The sequence below is a fragment of the Delphinus delphis genome, chromosome 18, assembly GCF_949987515.2.
Source record: "Delphinus delphis chromosome 18, mDelDel1.2, whole genome shotgun sequence".
In the NCBI taxonomy this organism is placed as follows: domain Eukaryota; kingdom Metazoa; phylum Chordata; class Mammalia; order Artiodactyla; family Delphinidae; genus Delphinus; species Delphinus delphis.
The window spans coordinates 24,204,085-24,220,351 of record NC_082700.1 but is presented as its reverse complement, the minus strand read 5'-3'; the positions used below and the strand labels follow the sequence as shown (position 1 = coordinate 24,220,351).

Below are 16,267 nucleotides of genomic sequence, written 5' to 3'. Positions count from 1 at the left end.
AAGGAAGTCTAGACTCATGATGTTATAGGTTCTGTACATAGACAGCTTTCCTGGACCTTATATAACAAAATGGATACAGCAAAGAAAGGTATAAGACAAAGACTAATTCTCTGTTTGGGAGGGTGGAGTAGATAGAGAGTTAAAAGAGATAGGAAAGAAGTGATTACATACAAAGTATAGAGTGGTGAAAATTCTCTTGACCCATGTCCTAGTCTGTTCAGGCTGCTGTAACAAAAATGCCAAAGACTGGGTGGCTTAAACAATAAATATTTATTTCTCACAGTTCTGGAGTCTGGGAAGTCTAAGATCAATGTACTGGGAGAGATAGCCATCTTCTAGCTGTGTTCTCACATGGTGGAAGGGGCAGGAGAGTGCTCTGGGGTCTCACATATAAAGGCATTAATTCCATTCATGTGGGCTCCACCCTCCTGACACAATCTCCTCCCAAAGGCCCTACCGCCTAGTACCGTCAAATTGGGCGTTAGGATTGCCCCCCAAACATTTAGTCCATAAGAGCCCACATCTGCCATCACAACAAATTCCATTCCCATTCCCTAGAAGAGAAATTAAGGGGTCGTGTTGGGGCAAGACTAGGAGAAGCTCGAGATTCTTCTGGAACTTTTGAAGGCATCTGTGAAAGATGAGTCATCACTGACGTTTCCAGTTCTCCACATCAGGCTCTTCACCACACCTATTTGATGTCCCCCCAAAAGCCAACATGGGAAAGTGTACGTTTATCGGATAAATCAGGCAGTAACTGATGTTTTCAAAGATTTTTAGCTCACTGAAGGGCTGTTTGCAAAGTTACACTCTTCTCAGGACACTGAAGCTGTATGCCATCAAAACAACTTCAACTTGTGACACAGAGGTGTTTCTGAAACGTTAGGTGAAATCCTAGAGCGCTCATGTGTGTATAATTTAAAAGAGAAGTTACTTTTGTTTGCTTTTAGCCAGGGGCGCGAAATGAGCGATTGCACAGCTGTAAGACGTTGGACAGCAAACAGTCCCAGAAAGCCAGATAGAAGAGAGATCTTAAAACTTTTAAAGCTTATTTTATTGAAACGATTTTTTTTTCAAAGCCACATTCATTTAACTTTTTGTGTTTAATATTTTGGAAACTGGGTTATTGGATTACGGTTAGGGGCTATACAACTTCACTGGTTTTTCATGAAGGTCAGATTGTACTAAACCTATCTCTGCCAGATTATATGATGAAATGGCCATTAAACGCAAATGTTTCTAAGCCTTATTTTGAGGGAGGGGAGAGCTCATCCCTTATCCTAGAAATTGTGAACAAAATAAAATTAAAATCGAATGCTTATTTTTCATAGATTGTTAATAATAACGGATCATAGCTAATTCTTCTGTCTGTTACTAAGTTCAATTTGTTATTCTAGTTGAACATTAATATTGAATATAATAAATATTTTGATTTTCAAGAAAGATTCCTTGTTTCTTCCTTTAGTTTGCTCATTATTTTGAGATTTTTCGAACCACAGCATTTTTCTCTGAACCATGCTTTGCCTATATGGTTATATTTGCAGGAGCTGTTACAGATTAATCATTTTCGCTATGCTCCTTCTTTTATGAGAAGTGTTTGTTTAACTTGCCATATATAAACAGACGTTTATTTTAAGGATTAACTTTCATGTGAAAAACTGCCTCCTAGTTAAGTCTTTTTAATCACATCTCTAGAGGAAAGCAAGCTAGCTTCAGATGTTTTTCTCTTTCTTTTCTTTCTTCAAGAATTTAAAATTGACTGTTTGTATATTATAACATAGAGAAGTTTGTAAATGCATGTATTCTCCTCAGCCTCACACACTGCAGATAAATCCATGATTGTGCAAGATTTAAAGGACATAAAGTTATATAGTAAAACACAGATAAATTATTTGCCTTGAAAGTGACTATGTAAGGAGCATCTTTAAATTATCAATGGCCATAATACCAGGATAGATAGACATTTTCCTGTTCCTCTGACTATCTCTCCCCAAACCCTCACCCGGGGAGTGCACCTCAGGGTCCATTTATACTTTTTTGCATTGTATTTGCTGTTTTTTATATGCAGTGAAAAGAAGCAGACCTGCTGAATGCTGGAAACCATAAAATCATTTATAGCCATTCTTTCCCGTTTTCTTTCCTAATTCTATCTTCGTTTTAAAAGACAAAGTTATATACCCTTTTACACTTTAAAAGTTGTTTGGTTTAACATTTATGGAGGCCTTAAAGTGTCAGCTAACGTGTTATTTGGTGATATTATTAAAATACGTAGGACATGGTCTTCGCTCCATGAAGGTCACAGCCTGGTGGGAACACAAACATGCCATTCAGTTGTCATAGGTGCTGTTATACAGGTAGGAGAAGGACACATTCGAGAGACAAAGGTGGGAGTGTTCACTTCCTCCTAGGGGGTGGGGAAGTCTTCCAGAGGCGGTGGCACTAGATCAGAATTGAAATGATTGGGCGCTTTCAAGACAGGCGATTGAGGAGGGGGCGTTTAGGGCAGAGGGAGGAGCCTCTGGCAGGAGGGGCAAGCGAGAAGGTTGGACAGCATCATGCAGGGGTCTTCTCTGATACATACAGAAGTTTGGACTTTATGCTGCAGGCAAAAAAAAAAAAAAAAAAAAAGATACAAATGAATTCATTTACAAAACAGAAAAGGAACCACAGACCTAGAAAACAAACTTACGTTTGTTACCAAAGGGGAAAGAGGGAGATAGGATAAATTAGGAGTGTGGAATTAAAATGTACATACGTCTGCGTACAAAACAGACAAGCACAGGGAAGTATACTCAGTATTTTGTAATAACCTTTCAGGGAAAAGAACCTGAAAAAGAATATGTGTGTGTGTGTGTGTGTGTGTGTGTGTGTGTGTGTATAACTGAATCACTTTGCTGTATACCTGAAACTAACACAGCATTGTAAATCAACTATACATCGATTAAAAAAAAAAGATAGAACTAAGGAAGGATTTAAGCAGTGGCATAATGTAATCAGGTTTTCATTTTAGAAAATTACTCTAGTAACAATGTGAAGAAATATTAGATTATTTATGCTTTTTAGAAACAGCCTGATAGAACATAAGTAGACTAAACATTAACTTTTCTTCCTCATTGCCTTCAACAGAACTTTACAAAAATCTTAAAACACCCACTTTTATAATTTGAATTGCCAAAAGATGTGTGCTCTGGATGAGTTATATTTTTATAGCATTTCAAGACTTCGTGATCAAGTTTAAGAATATAGACTTTCTACCCTGGGTAACTTCGGATGCTGCAGCAGGGCAGCTCACCTCTTAACTCTTCCTTATTAATACGCTTTTCTCTCGCAATCTTTTGCATCTGGTTGCCCAAGGCAAATGCTCACACTTTCCCTTGGTTCTTTTCTCTCTCTTGCCCTTCACGTCTATCAGCAAGGCCGCTAGATTCTGCCTTCAAAATAACGTCTCAAATTCCTCTACTTCTGTCGGTCTCAGTGATGCTACAACCTTAGTTCTATCCTCCCTGGTCTCTCCCTGGGACTCCTGCAGCAGCCTCCTAATTGGTCCTCCACTCTATCTCACCCATTTCCCCATTCTCACTGTCCCGCTTCAGACAGTTCACTAGCTTTTTGCACTTTGAATAAAAAGCAAGCTCCCCTCTGTGGCCAGCATCGCCTGGCTGTTGTCTCCCTTAACCTCATCTCTTGACACTCTCCTTCTGCTCCAGCTGTTATTTGCTCTCACAGAGGCCTGCAAACACTTATTCACTTCTTCCAAGAAGCTCTTATAATTTGGTGCCTGGCAAATACTCCGTGAACTTAATAGCATAACGATATCATAATAACACTTTCTGCCATTTATTAAATATCTTCTGTAACCCAGATAGTGTGCTAAGTGCTCTCCAGGCATTATCTTATAATTAAATTAGATGCAACAAGCTTGTGAAGTTGGCATTATTATTTCCATATTTTAGGGGAGGAAACTGGGCACAGAGAGCTGAAGTAACTTACGCAGATTTATACTGCTAGCATGTAGCGGAGCCTGGCTTGAAGTCTGTCTGTCTGATTCTAAGTCGGGCTCTTTGGTACTGAAGTTTCAAAAGTATTTTGTTATCATTAAATTTTAATGCTCTCACAATTCCTGGAGGACCATCTGAGAGCAGGCTCTAGGGGGAATCTTTTAATGAAACTGAAAGTAAACATGAGTGTGACCTAACTACCATATTAGAGACAACAAACTTTTCTCAATATTTTATGTCTTGTTGATAATAAAAGAGAGTATAGTGTAAAAGTTGGAAATAAACTCTGGAGTTCAAACAGACATGGGTTTAATCTCAGCATCTTCTATTCATTCATATGGATCTCCATATCATATGTGCCAGATAATATTCTAGGTATTTGAGACACATCAGTGTGCAGTCCAGTGGGATGGATATAAAATGTTGGTTCTGTAAGCTGTTTTTGCCCTGGAGATTCACTGTAGCATTACTGCTCTTCTGTGAATTCAGGATAGATGTGATCCATCTTGGACCCCCATCCCAAGGGGATCTATTTGAGTCAATCCCATGACATATTTCCTAAGGACAGTCTCATAGGAAGGCTGTAAGTTTAGTTTGCTATAAATAAAGTGCCCTTCCTTCTTCCTTTTTTTTTTCCTTCCAGTTGAAATGAAACATTAAATTTAATTTTATTAGATATAATAAACTCAGGGAACTTATATTCTAATAGGGGTAGCACAATAAATAAATAAGTAAATTACATTATACATTAGAAGATGGAAAGTACTTTGTGTGGGGAAGTAAATAAGATCTGGATGGGGGAAGATATGGAGAGCATGTACAATAGGAGGTCAGTGAGGTGGGTCTCATTAAGAAGGTGAGAGACTTGAAGGAGGTGAAGGAGTTAATCAGATGGATATTTGAGGGAAGAGCAGTCCAGGAGGAGAGAATAGGTAGTGTCCAGTCCTAAGGGACGTGCATGCATGACCACTTAAAAGCAAAGCATCATTGTGAATGGAGGTGACCAAGTGAAGGAGAGATACTAGATGAAGTCAGAGGGGTTCCAAGGATGTTGTTGGTGGCAATAAAATGAACTTGTATACGTAAAGCACTTAGCACAGGGTCTAGCCCAGATTCCCAGAGCCCCTGCCCACCTCTTCCAGCCACAGCTCTTGCTGCTCCCCGTTACAAGCTCTACCCTGTGTTTATAACCAGAAACTCTGTGAAGATTCCCTAAATATCTGTGCTGTTTTATACCTTTCTACTTCTGCACACATGTAAAATACCCTTCTCCCACTCCTTATCATTCTGATAAACTCCTTCAAGACCCACCTAAGGCTTTCCTCTGGGAGGACAACATCACTGACTCCCTCTGAGGCAGAGCTTCCTTCTTTGGGTTGCCATGCACCATGCTTTGAGTATGTGTTTGTTACAATAACACATAGCTGATGGTAACTGACATTTAATGAGCACTTACTATGTGCCATGCAGTAAATACCTTTACGTGTCTTTAAAATTAATTTCTCACAACAACAACCCTATAAGGTATGTCCTGTTGTCATCCCCATTTTATAGATGCATAAATAAAGCCATGAAGTTTATTGACTTGCCTAAGATCATCCAGCTACTAAGTGGTGGCACCAGGAGTTGATCACAGGTTTCTGGCTCCAGAGCCCATGCCTTCTTAACCATTACATTATACTGCACCTCCACCCTTCCACCATTTTACTATATACAAGTATATATGTACTTATATATGTACATGTACTCATCACACTGTATTGAAAAGTATTAGTTTTGTGCATGTGTCTTCCATAGTGTTTATGACTGCTTTGAGTCACCATGTTGAATTCACCTTTGCTCTTTGGGACTTTGCACATGTGTTCGCTTGTTGGATGGGGAGAATAAAATATTCTCTCATGTAATTTGCAAAGCATGAGAAATAATATTCAAAATGTTAATGATAGTGTGTCATTAATTTTGAAATTTATTTGGTTTTGAATTTCATTTTAATCATGTTGTTGTGTTTCTGCTTCTCCCTAGACCAGTATTAAAGAGGGACAGCTGTTGAAGCAAACCAGCTCTTTCCAAAGATGGAAAAAGCGATATTTCAAACTTCGAGGTCGTACACTTTATTATGCAAAGGACTCAAAGGTAATTCGAGAGAATACTAGTTGCAAGCCCTCGAAGGCTGTAGATGGAATTGAAATTTTGGTTCTATAAACTGTTTTTGTCTTGGGGCTCACTATCATTACTGCTCTGATATAAATTCCATATAAATGTGATTCGTCTTGGACCAAATCCCAAGGGGGTCTATTTGAGTCAGTTTCATGCCATTTCCCCTAAGGACAATCTTATAGGATGGTCCTAGTGCAGTTTTCTTTCTTTCTTTTTTCCTTCCAAGTAAAATGAACAGTTAAGTGTAACCTTATTATATATAATAAACTCTAAATTTGGGTTCCCCCCTTTCTTGCTACTTTTTACCCCATAAATCTTTTCCTGGAAATGAGAGAGAGAATTGCTGTAGTTGCTAAGAGTTCATACTCTGGTTTCAGACAAGAGTTTGTATCCCAATTCTAGCACATTCCAGTGGAGTGGCTGTGGACAGCATGTTGTTGAGAGGAAGCTTAAATGAAATTACATACATGAAGTGCTTACATAATACCTGGCACAAGACAATCACTCAATTATGCTAGCATTTAGAAATAAAAATCACAGTGAAATAAAATCAAGGCTTAAATAATTTTTATAAATTAATTGAATGAAATAAGAATGATGTAGCTTTGGAAGAAAAAAATTGTAATGATGAGCTTCCATTTAAAATGGATATTTTACTGTTCCTTCAAAAATAAACATTAAGGTGGGTACCCTCAGCTGGCACTGGAGCCCCACCAAAACAGCCCCCTGCCCTGTTAGACCTGGTGGACACCTTTGGCCAACACTAGTGTCCCCCTAAAGTGGCTCCTGCCCCAGGGGTCAGCCCCACACACCAGAGCACCCACAACAGTTGCAACTGGGCCTTGCAGCCAGCCACACTGGGGTCCATCCTTGCGTACAAGCACCCCCTCAGCAAGTGCAGCTGAGCCACAACAGGAGGACACATGCAGCCCACAAAGGGGACACTCCTGGAGCATCTGGCCCTGGTAACCAAGGGAGACCATGCTACTGGGCCCCACAGGATACCTTCTACACAAAGCCACTCTCTCAAGACCGAGGGACGTAGCTGGTCTACGCAATATGTAGAAACAAACACAGAAAGTTAGGCAAGATGAAGAAACAAAGGAATATGTTCCAAATGAAAGAACTAGACAAACCCTCAGAAATAGATTGAATGAAATGGAGATAAGCAAACTTCCAGATAAGGTGTTCAAAGTAATGGTCATAAAGATACTCACTGAACTCAGCAGAAGTATAGAAGAGTGAGAATTTCAACAAAGAGATAGAAAGTAATAATGGAAATGAAAAATACACCAGAGGAAACCAACAGCAGATTAGATGATGCAGAAGAGAGGACCAGTGGTCTAGAAGATAAGGTAGTGGAAATCACCCAATCAGAACAGTAAAAAGAAAAAGAAACCAAAAAATGGATAGTTTAAGGGACCTCTTGGGCAACATCAAGTATACCAACATTCCAACATTCACATTATAAGGGTCCCAGAAGGGGAAGAGAGAATGAAAAGGACAGAAAACCTATTTGAAGAAATATGGCTGAACACTTTTCTAACTTGGTGAAGGATACAGACATCCAGGCCCAGGAAGTACAGAGAGACCCAAACAAAGTGAACCCAAAGGGACCCACACCAAGACACATTATAAGTAAAATGCCAAAATGTTAAGCTAAAGAGAAAACCTTAAAAGCAACAAGAGAAAAACAACTAGTTACATACATGGGAGTCCCCATAAGACTGTCAGCTGACTTTTCAGCAACAACTTTACAGAAGGGAGTGGCACAATATATTCAAAGTACTGAAAGGAGAAAACTTATAACCAAGAATATTCTATCCAGCAAGGCCATCATTCAGAATTGAGAGAGAGAGAGAGTTTCCCAGACAAGCAATAGCTTGTCTACTTTATAGGTCATCACCACTAAACCAGTCTCACAAGAAATGTTAAAGAAATTTAAACAGAAAAGAAAAAATTATAACTAGAAATATGAAAATTATGAAAGACAATATCTCATCAGTAAAGGCAAAAATATAGTAAAGGTAGTGGATCAACCACCTATATAGCTAGCATGAAGGTTAAAAAACAAAACTAGTAAAACCATATATATCTACAATAATTAGTTAAGGGATACACAAAGTAAGATAACATCAAAAACATAAAATGGTGGATGGAGTAAAAATGCAGTGCTTTTAGAACATGCTCAAACTTAAGCAACTATCAACATAAAATAGACGGCTATATACAGAGGTTGTTGTGTAAGGACCTCATGGTAACCACAAACCAAAAACTGATAACAGATATACAAACAATAAAGAGAGAGGAATATAAACATAATACTAAGGAAAATCATCAAATCACAAGGGGAGGGCTTCCCTGGTGGCGCAGTGGTTGTGAGTCCGCCTGCCGATGCAGGGGACACGGGTTCGTGCCCCGGTCCGGGAGGATCCCACATGCCGCGGAGCGGCTGGGCCCGTGAGCCATGGCTGCTGAGCCTGCGCGTCCGGAGCCCGTGCTCCGCAACGGGAGAGGCCGCGGCAGTGAGAGGCCCGCATACTGCAAAAAAAAAAAAAATAAAAATCACAAGGGGAGAGAGCAAGAGAAGAAGAACGGAACAGAGAAGAACAACAAAGATAAACAGAAAACAATTCACAAAAATGGCAATAAGTACACACTTATCAATAATTACTTTACATCTAAATGGACTAAATGCACCAATCAAAAGACACAGCGTGGCTGAATACATACAAAAAGCAAGACCCATATATATGGTGCCTACAAGAGACTCACTTCAGATCTAAAGACACACACAGACTGAAAGTGAAGAGATGAAAAAGATATTCCATGCAAATAGAAATGAAAAGAAATATGAGATAGCAATACTTATATCAGACAAAATAGACGTTAAAACAAAGACTGTAACAAGAGACAAAGAAGAGTATTACCTAATGATAAAGGGATCAATCCAATAAGAAGATATAACACTACTAAATATATATATGCCCAGCAGAAGAGCAGCTGAATATGTAAACCAAATATTAACAGACATAAAGGAGAAACTGACAGTAATACAATAATAGTAGGGGACTTTAACACCCCATTACATCAATGTAATGTAGTCATTAGATCATTCAGACAAAATCAATAAAGAAACACTGGCCTTAAATGACACATTAGACTCAATGGGACTTAATAATATGTACAGGACATTCCACCCCACAACAGCAGAATATACATTCTTTTCAAGTGCACATGGAACACTCCAGGACAGATCTTTTATTAGACTACAAATCTCAATAAATTTTAAAATACTGAAATCACATCAAGCATCTTTTCTGACCACAACAGTATGAGACTAGAAATCAACCGCAAGAAAAACTGGAATAAAACTCAAACACATGGAGTCTAAGCAACAAACTCAGTAACAACCAATGGGTCACTGAAGAAATCAAAGAGGATATCAAGAAATACCTCCAAACAAATTAAAATGGAAACACAGTGTTCCAAAATCTTTGGGACTCAGCAAAGGCAGTTCTAAGGGGGAATTTGATAGTAATACAGGCCTACCTCAGGAAACAAGAAAAATCTCAAATAAACAATCTAACCTTACACCTAGAGGAACGAGAAAAAGAAGAATAAACGAGTCCAGAGTTAGTAGAAGGAAGGAAGTAGTAAAGTTACGAGCGGAATTAAATGAAATAGAGACTAAAAAACCCCACAAAAACCTAAGAGCAGGTTCTTTGAAAAGATAAATGAAATTGATAAACCTTTATCCAAAGTCATCAAGAAAAAAAGAGAGAGAGCCAAATAAATAAAATCGGAAATGAAAGAGAAGTTACAACTGACATCACAGAAATACAAAGGATCACAAGAGGTTACTATGAAAACTATATACCAACAAATCGGACAACCTGGGAGAACTGGATAAATTTCTCAAAACATACAATCTTCCAGGACTGAATCAGGAAGAAACAGAAAATCTGAACAGACCAATTATTCGTAATGAATATAATGAAATATTAGCCATAAAGAATGAAATCTTGCCATTTGCAACAACATGGATGAACATAGAAGGTATTATGCTGAGTGAAGTAAGTCAGAGAAAGGCAAATACCATACAATCTCACTTATGTGTGGAATCTAGAAAACAAAACAAATGAACAAACAAACCAAAACAGAAAGAGACTTACAGATACAGAGAACACATGGGTGGTTGCCAGAGGGGAGGGTTAAATGTCATGGGGGTTTAATATATAGTATACGGAATATAATTAATAATATTGTAATAATTTTGTATGATGACAAATGGTTACTGGACTTATCATGGTGATCATTTGATGATGTATTTGATTGTCAAATTACTGTGTTGTACGCTTGAAACTAACATAATATTGTATGTCCAACTATACTTCAATTTAAAAATAGTAAGATTTATTGTTACTGCGCCAGTAGGATAATCGATCATTTCTGTGTTAAAAAACACGTGTTTGTGATATAATTAGTAGAGTTGTCCACCAGGAGGTAAAAAATAAATAAATAAACAAACAAACCTAATTCTTAGTTTATGCAGCTGTGGAAGTAATAACAACATAGAATAATCTTATTTTAAAAGTCATTATGTTCATGGTTATCCCTGATCTGGCTCCATTCTGACCTCTCACATTTATCTCCAGACAGCACTGACCACTTGATAGTCTACAGCCTTGCCCCATGTTTTCGATCCCCAGGATGATTTTTCCTCTATCTCCACTTAAAGAAATTCCCTATTTTCTTTAAGGTCCCCCCCAAATTGTCTTCATTCCGTTATTCACAAGAGAAAGCATTTGTTTTCTGCTGTGACCTTCCATAGCACTTTGTAGTGTCTGCTCTTCCACTTTTAATAGTCTCCCTTACTTAAAACAAGTGGTGTCTATTTCAGCTCCCGTGCTAGATTATAAATTCCTTGCAGTCAGGGAACAAGTCTTACGGTCAGATTGGTTGGGTTGAAGTAGAGTTGCATAACCCCCTGCAGATCTTGGGTGGTAAAAGTTACTAGATAAGGGAGCCTCTTTCTAGCAGTCCTAGAGGAGTGGTGTTATACCTGCCTCACTGGAAGAACATTGAATGACTGTGAACAAGGACCAACTCACTCAGAGTGGGAAGGATACATTTATTTACTAGAATTTCCTAATTTTTCAATTGTCCATTTTAAAGATTTTAGTTCTATGGAGTTTTTAACCACTGAAACTTTTTTGATTAAAATCACTTCTAAGCTTAAAAAAAAAATGTTGGAGCCTGCAAAAAAAATAAATAAATAAATAAATAAAACTTTTAAGAGTATAAAAGAAATGTCATCTTATATTTGCAGAGCACATGCACCATCTCATTTGAACACATTTACAGATGAGGAAGGTCACGTTCAAAAAGTTCAGTAAATGTCCGTGATCTGAGCCAGGACTAGTTCTTCTCATTGTGGGGAGGGTGTGAGTATGTGTGTATGTCATACACTGAGTAGTAGGTTTCCCATAAACGATGCTTCTGGAGAGCACAGAGCATTTTTCAATGAAACAATATGCCAGGGGAGTTCTTTAAAGTCCTTTACAGTTTGGAATTTATGTGTTCGTTGAACTTTATGGTTTTACTCACCAAGCATCAGTAATTTCAGTTTTTCTTTCTAATTCCTGACATAGCTTCATGGTCATGATGTGACGGTAAAAAAAAAAAAAAAATACTAAGGAGCATTCAGTTAGGTTTGCACTTGACATGTTTGTGTTCTTTTTCATTAACAGTCTCTGATATTTGATGAAGTTGACCTCTCAGATGCCAGTGTAGCTGAAGCAAGCACAAAAAATGCTAACAACAGCTTCACGGTATGGTTATACTCTGGTAACTCCCCCCTCAAAAGTTACAGAATGATCTTTCGTGAGCTTGTACTGAACGCCCTCTTTAATTGCCGGCTGTGTGTCACACGCGTTGGAGTTCTCACCAAGAACAGTAAACTTGATAAGTACGTTGTAGACACTAACACCCAACGTGTCATGATTGTTTGGGTCAATAAACCAATGTATTAAGTGTATTTTTTAAAAGTATTTATATAGTTTTCTTTTTAGACCTTCTAATTTTAGTGCCTTAAAATTTTCACCTCCCTTTAATGTTCAACTAATTCCGCTGTTCTTAAATATTCGGAAAGTTTGGTTTTTTACCTTCAGTCTTAAAAATAATATTTTCTCCTTTCAATCTACAGTTACTCTAGTCGCTGTAGTTCAGGCCTTCGTTTCTTCTCACTTAGGTAATTCATCTGGCAGCTATTTAAAGAAGTGTCCTCTGTTCCAGTTAATTTTTTTCCAATTGCAAATCACATTGCTTAAAAGACCTCACTGGCTCGCCACCGCCTGTCAGGTTGCATCTGTAACTCCTCCGTAAAGTCCTGTAAATTCCTTCCTCAGCATTCTAGCATACTGATAATTATTTGTCCTTATACATCCCACCAGTCCAGCAGTTCTGTCTGAACCTAATGCTTTTTCCATTCCCTCTGACTTAAATGATCCCTCCTCCATCAACAGCTGTTGAAATTCTACCAGTTCTTCAAAGCTTATCTCAGATATCCCATACTTTTTCTACTTCTTTGATTACAAAAATATGAATTAAATATGAATTGAGGATCCACCATTGCTAGGCACTCGTGCTAATAAACACAAGGGATTCAGAGAAATAAAATATACATATATATATATATATATATATATCACTTCCCTCAAGATATTCATGGTGTAGTTCAGTGAAGTTCATCTGGGATTCTTTTTCTTAAAAAAATATTTAAATATTTATTTATTTATTTGGTTGTACCAGGTCTTCGTTGCAGCCCGTGGGCTCCTTAGTTGCAGCATGCATGTGGGATCTAGTTCCCTGACCAGGGATCGAACCCAGGCCCCCTGCTTTGGGAGCGTGGAGTCTTATCCACTGTGCCACTAGGGAGGTCCCTGGGATACTTTTATAGCTACATTTTCCTTAGGTCCTCTCAGGTGCATTGTTCTTGCTAGGTCGCTGACCCCTTCCACACTCCTAGCCCCTGCCCTAGGAAGCTTCCACTATGGACAGCAGTGTTTTGTGTTCATCCCCTAGGCGTGCCAGGGCAGGGAGGACAGACAGATAGATAAACACAGAGCAGTGCCATGATGGAGGTAAGCACTGGTAAGGGTAGGGGATAGAGAAGAAGCAAATGAGTTCGGATTTAGTCTTATTGATTTATGGGCATGTGCGATAATTCATGCTGTGAATATTCCTCCCCCACCCCCTCCCCAGGGACCGTTGAGTTTGAGAAGAGAGAGGACAGCCAAGAATAGAATCCTGGGAAAAAGTTAAAATGTAAGGTTTGACCAATAAAGACTGAGAGAGAGCATTCTGAAGTATAGAAGGAGCATCAGGAGGCAGTGATATATAAAAAGCCAGTGGAAGGGAGTTTCAAGATGGAAGTTGTTAAACATCAAATGCTGTAGAGAGGTCAAGTCAAAGAAGAAAGGAAAAGTGTCTGTTGAATCTGTGAATCAGGAGGTCATTTGGTCACACTGATGTGAGTAGTTGCAGTGGAGGGTGGCATGCAGTAGGCTGCATGGCGAATGCTAAGTGGAAAGGCAGAGAGAGCCAGCACAGACTCCTTGTCCTACAAGTTTGGCGGTTAAAAGAAGGAGCAGGGCTTCCCTGATGGCGCAGTGGTTGAGAGTCCACCTGCCGATACAGGAGACACGGGTTCGTGCCCCGGTCCGGGAAGATCCCACATGCCGCGGAGCGCCTGGGCCCGTGAGCCATGGCCGCTGAGCCTGCGCGTCCGGAGCCTGTGCTCCGCAACGGGAGAGGCCACAACAGTGAGGCACGCGTACCAGAAAAAAAAAAAAAGGAGCAGACGTGTAGCAACAAGAATGTTTAGGTCTGAAGAGGCAGTTCTGGTTTTGTTGTTGTTGAGGATCTTTTGCTTTGTTTTTAAAAAGAATTTTGAGTGTGTCTATATGAAGAGAGGAAAGAATTGTTAGAATCAAAAGCTGAAGCTGCAGGAGAGAAAGGAAATAATTGTTGGAGCGTGATTGCTGGGTAAACTGCAGGGGGTGGGACCCGGAGCACAGGTTAAGAGATGAGCCTTGAATAGGAGACAGAAGGTTTATGGAAGTAGGGGTGGGCAGGAAGTTCATATATTTCAAACCCAAACACTACTGTTTTCTCAGTGAAATTGCAGATTAGGTCATATGCTATGAATAAGACTTTAGGAGGGTGTGGAGGAGCTTCTATAGAAAATAAGAATCGAAACTGAACAGGGACCAGTAGAAGATTACTAGGTAGTAGATAGTGTCCACCAGAGATTGGAGATAAATAATGTTCTTAGTTCCTGGGCCTATAGCATTTTCTTAAAGATAGGAGTAAAGAAAAACAACTAGATTGGCCCAGGATTGACGGTTTATAGGGCATACTGGACGGAAGATAAAAAGGGATCGTTGGGTGTTTGAGGGATCAGTAACTGATCCATCTTACCCCTCTGAGTTCTCGGTTTTTGAGAATGGAGCATAAGGAATACGGGATGACTTTATTAATGGCTGAACAGGATCCAATAACCACTAAATACAGAGCTTCTGATAAGTTGTTGGAGGCCGGATGGCAAAATGGTGCTTATTCTTCCTTCCTCCCAGGTGAAGGTCAGGTAAGGCGATTAACCTATCAGATTAACCACTTGTCTTCCCTGGGAAGTGAGCAATAGTTTTCTCCCCTCTGTGGAGACTCGTGGTGGGGTTGTGGATAAGGGGTTCTCCCCGACAAGGATCTAGAGTTTAGTCTGAGTGAGGGTTCCGAAATTTAAGATTTGGGAGAGGTTATTCAAATCCTTCGTACAGCTCTTTCTTGGACCTCCAACTGCATGCAGTCTCTCCTTTTGTACCTTCTCACAGAACTTACTATATTCTGCCTTGTGTTTGGCTAAGTACTTATGTTTCTTATAACCTCCTTGAGGATAGGGACACTGTTATACATTTTTATCTCATAGTACCTTATCCATAAGTATTTGTTGATTTTAATTAATAAGATGAAAGTTCATCTGGGGCATGAGGAGACTTTCGTTGAAATATTTTCAAGAAATTTCCAATGTTTCACTCAACCAAACTTCGTTTCTGAAGTTTGTTGGATGAGAAATGCGAGACTAAACTGTTAGGCAGATTGCTTAGAGGTTTATAGCAAATCAATTTGGTAGAACTTTCCAGGGTATAAAATGGAATAAGAGTTATGTTTTCAACCAGTCATTGACAATCCTTCCTATCTTTAAATATTTAAATGTTCCACCTCCCTGGGTTCCAGTGACTGCTACCCGTGGTGTTATTTTGGCCAGTTCGTGTCAGAGGTTAATGGTGTAGTTTGGTGGTGTTATGGCTGGGGAATCCAGCGACAGCTGAATTCTGCCTCATTACAGCCTCTACTCTTTGCCTTGAAGTCCCTAAGGATGATGTATTGACAAAGGATGATAGTAAATGGAAAATCTATAATTAGTAAATGGAAAGTGGAAAAGCTGTGCTTTACCCAAAAACCCAGCGTCAAACTCTGTTAAAATGGGTTCTACAGGGAGTGTTCTAGAGAGCAGGGCAGAAACTGACTTAGCTGGGGAAGTCATTCTGTGGTTATGAGCAAGCACTGAGACTGACTGAGCTTCCAGAGGAGGGGACACAGACATCTTGAGGGTGGTGTCAAAGGATCTACAGACATGGTTATACCTACACGATGATTACTTTTAAACAGGCCTGTGCTCCCATCCCTGGAGTTAATAATTGTCTTGTTTTTTGGGTTGTCTAAATTGCCTCAGGTATTGTATTCGTTTTCTGTTGTTTCGTAACAGATTAGTGGCGTAAAACAATGCCTATTTATTATCTCACAGTGTCTGTTGGTTTCACAGAATAGCTGGATTCCTCTGCTCCAGGTCTCACAATGTCAAAATAAATAGGTATGATAAATTAAATACACACACATGCGCGTGCACATACATGTATACTTTTGAATTACCCTACATTGGGCTAATTTTGACCTAAGTTTGCATTTCTGGTTTTACAAGTGTCTTCTGCATCAGGCAACAACAACAAAACCTACTAACGTTGAATGCATTTTTTGTGATGTTAGGTGTC

The 16,267-nt window shown here is 39.2% G+C and overlaps 1 protein-coding gene across 2 annotated transcripts in view; it reads left to right on the top strand.

Annotated features, from left to right (window-relative positions):
• The window catches only part of DGKH (diacylglycerol kinase eta), a 177,855-nt gene that overhangs the window by 65,873 nt on the left and 95,715 nt on the right, over positions 1–16,267 (top strand). For both annotated transcript variants that reach the window (XM_059995505.1, XM_059995507.1), the window contains exons 3-4: positions 6,021–6,131; positions 11,909–11,989. In XM_059995505.1, the coding sequence (XP_059851488.1) occupies positions 6,021–6,131; positions 11,909–11,989 (192 nt within the window). The remainder of the gene's footprint in view (positions 1–6,020; positions 6,132–11,908; positions 11,990–16,267) is intronic.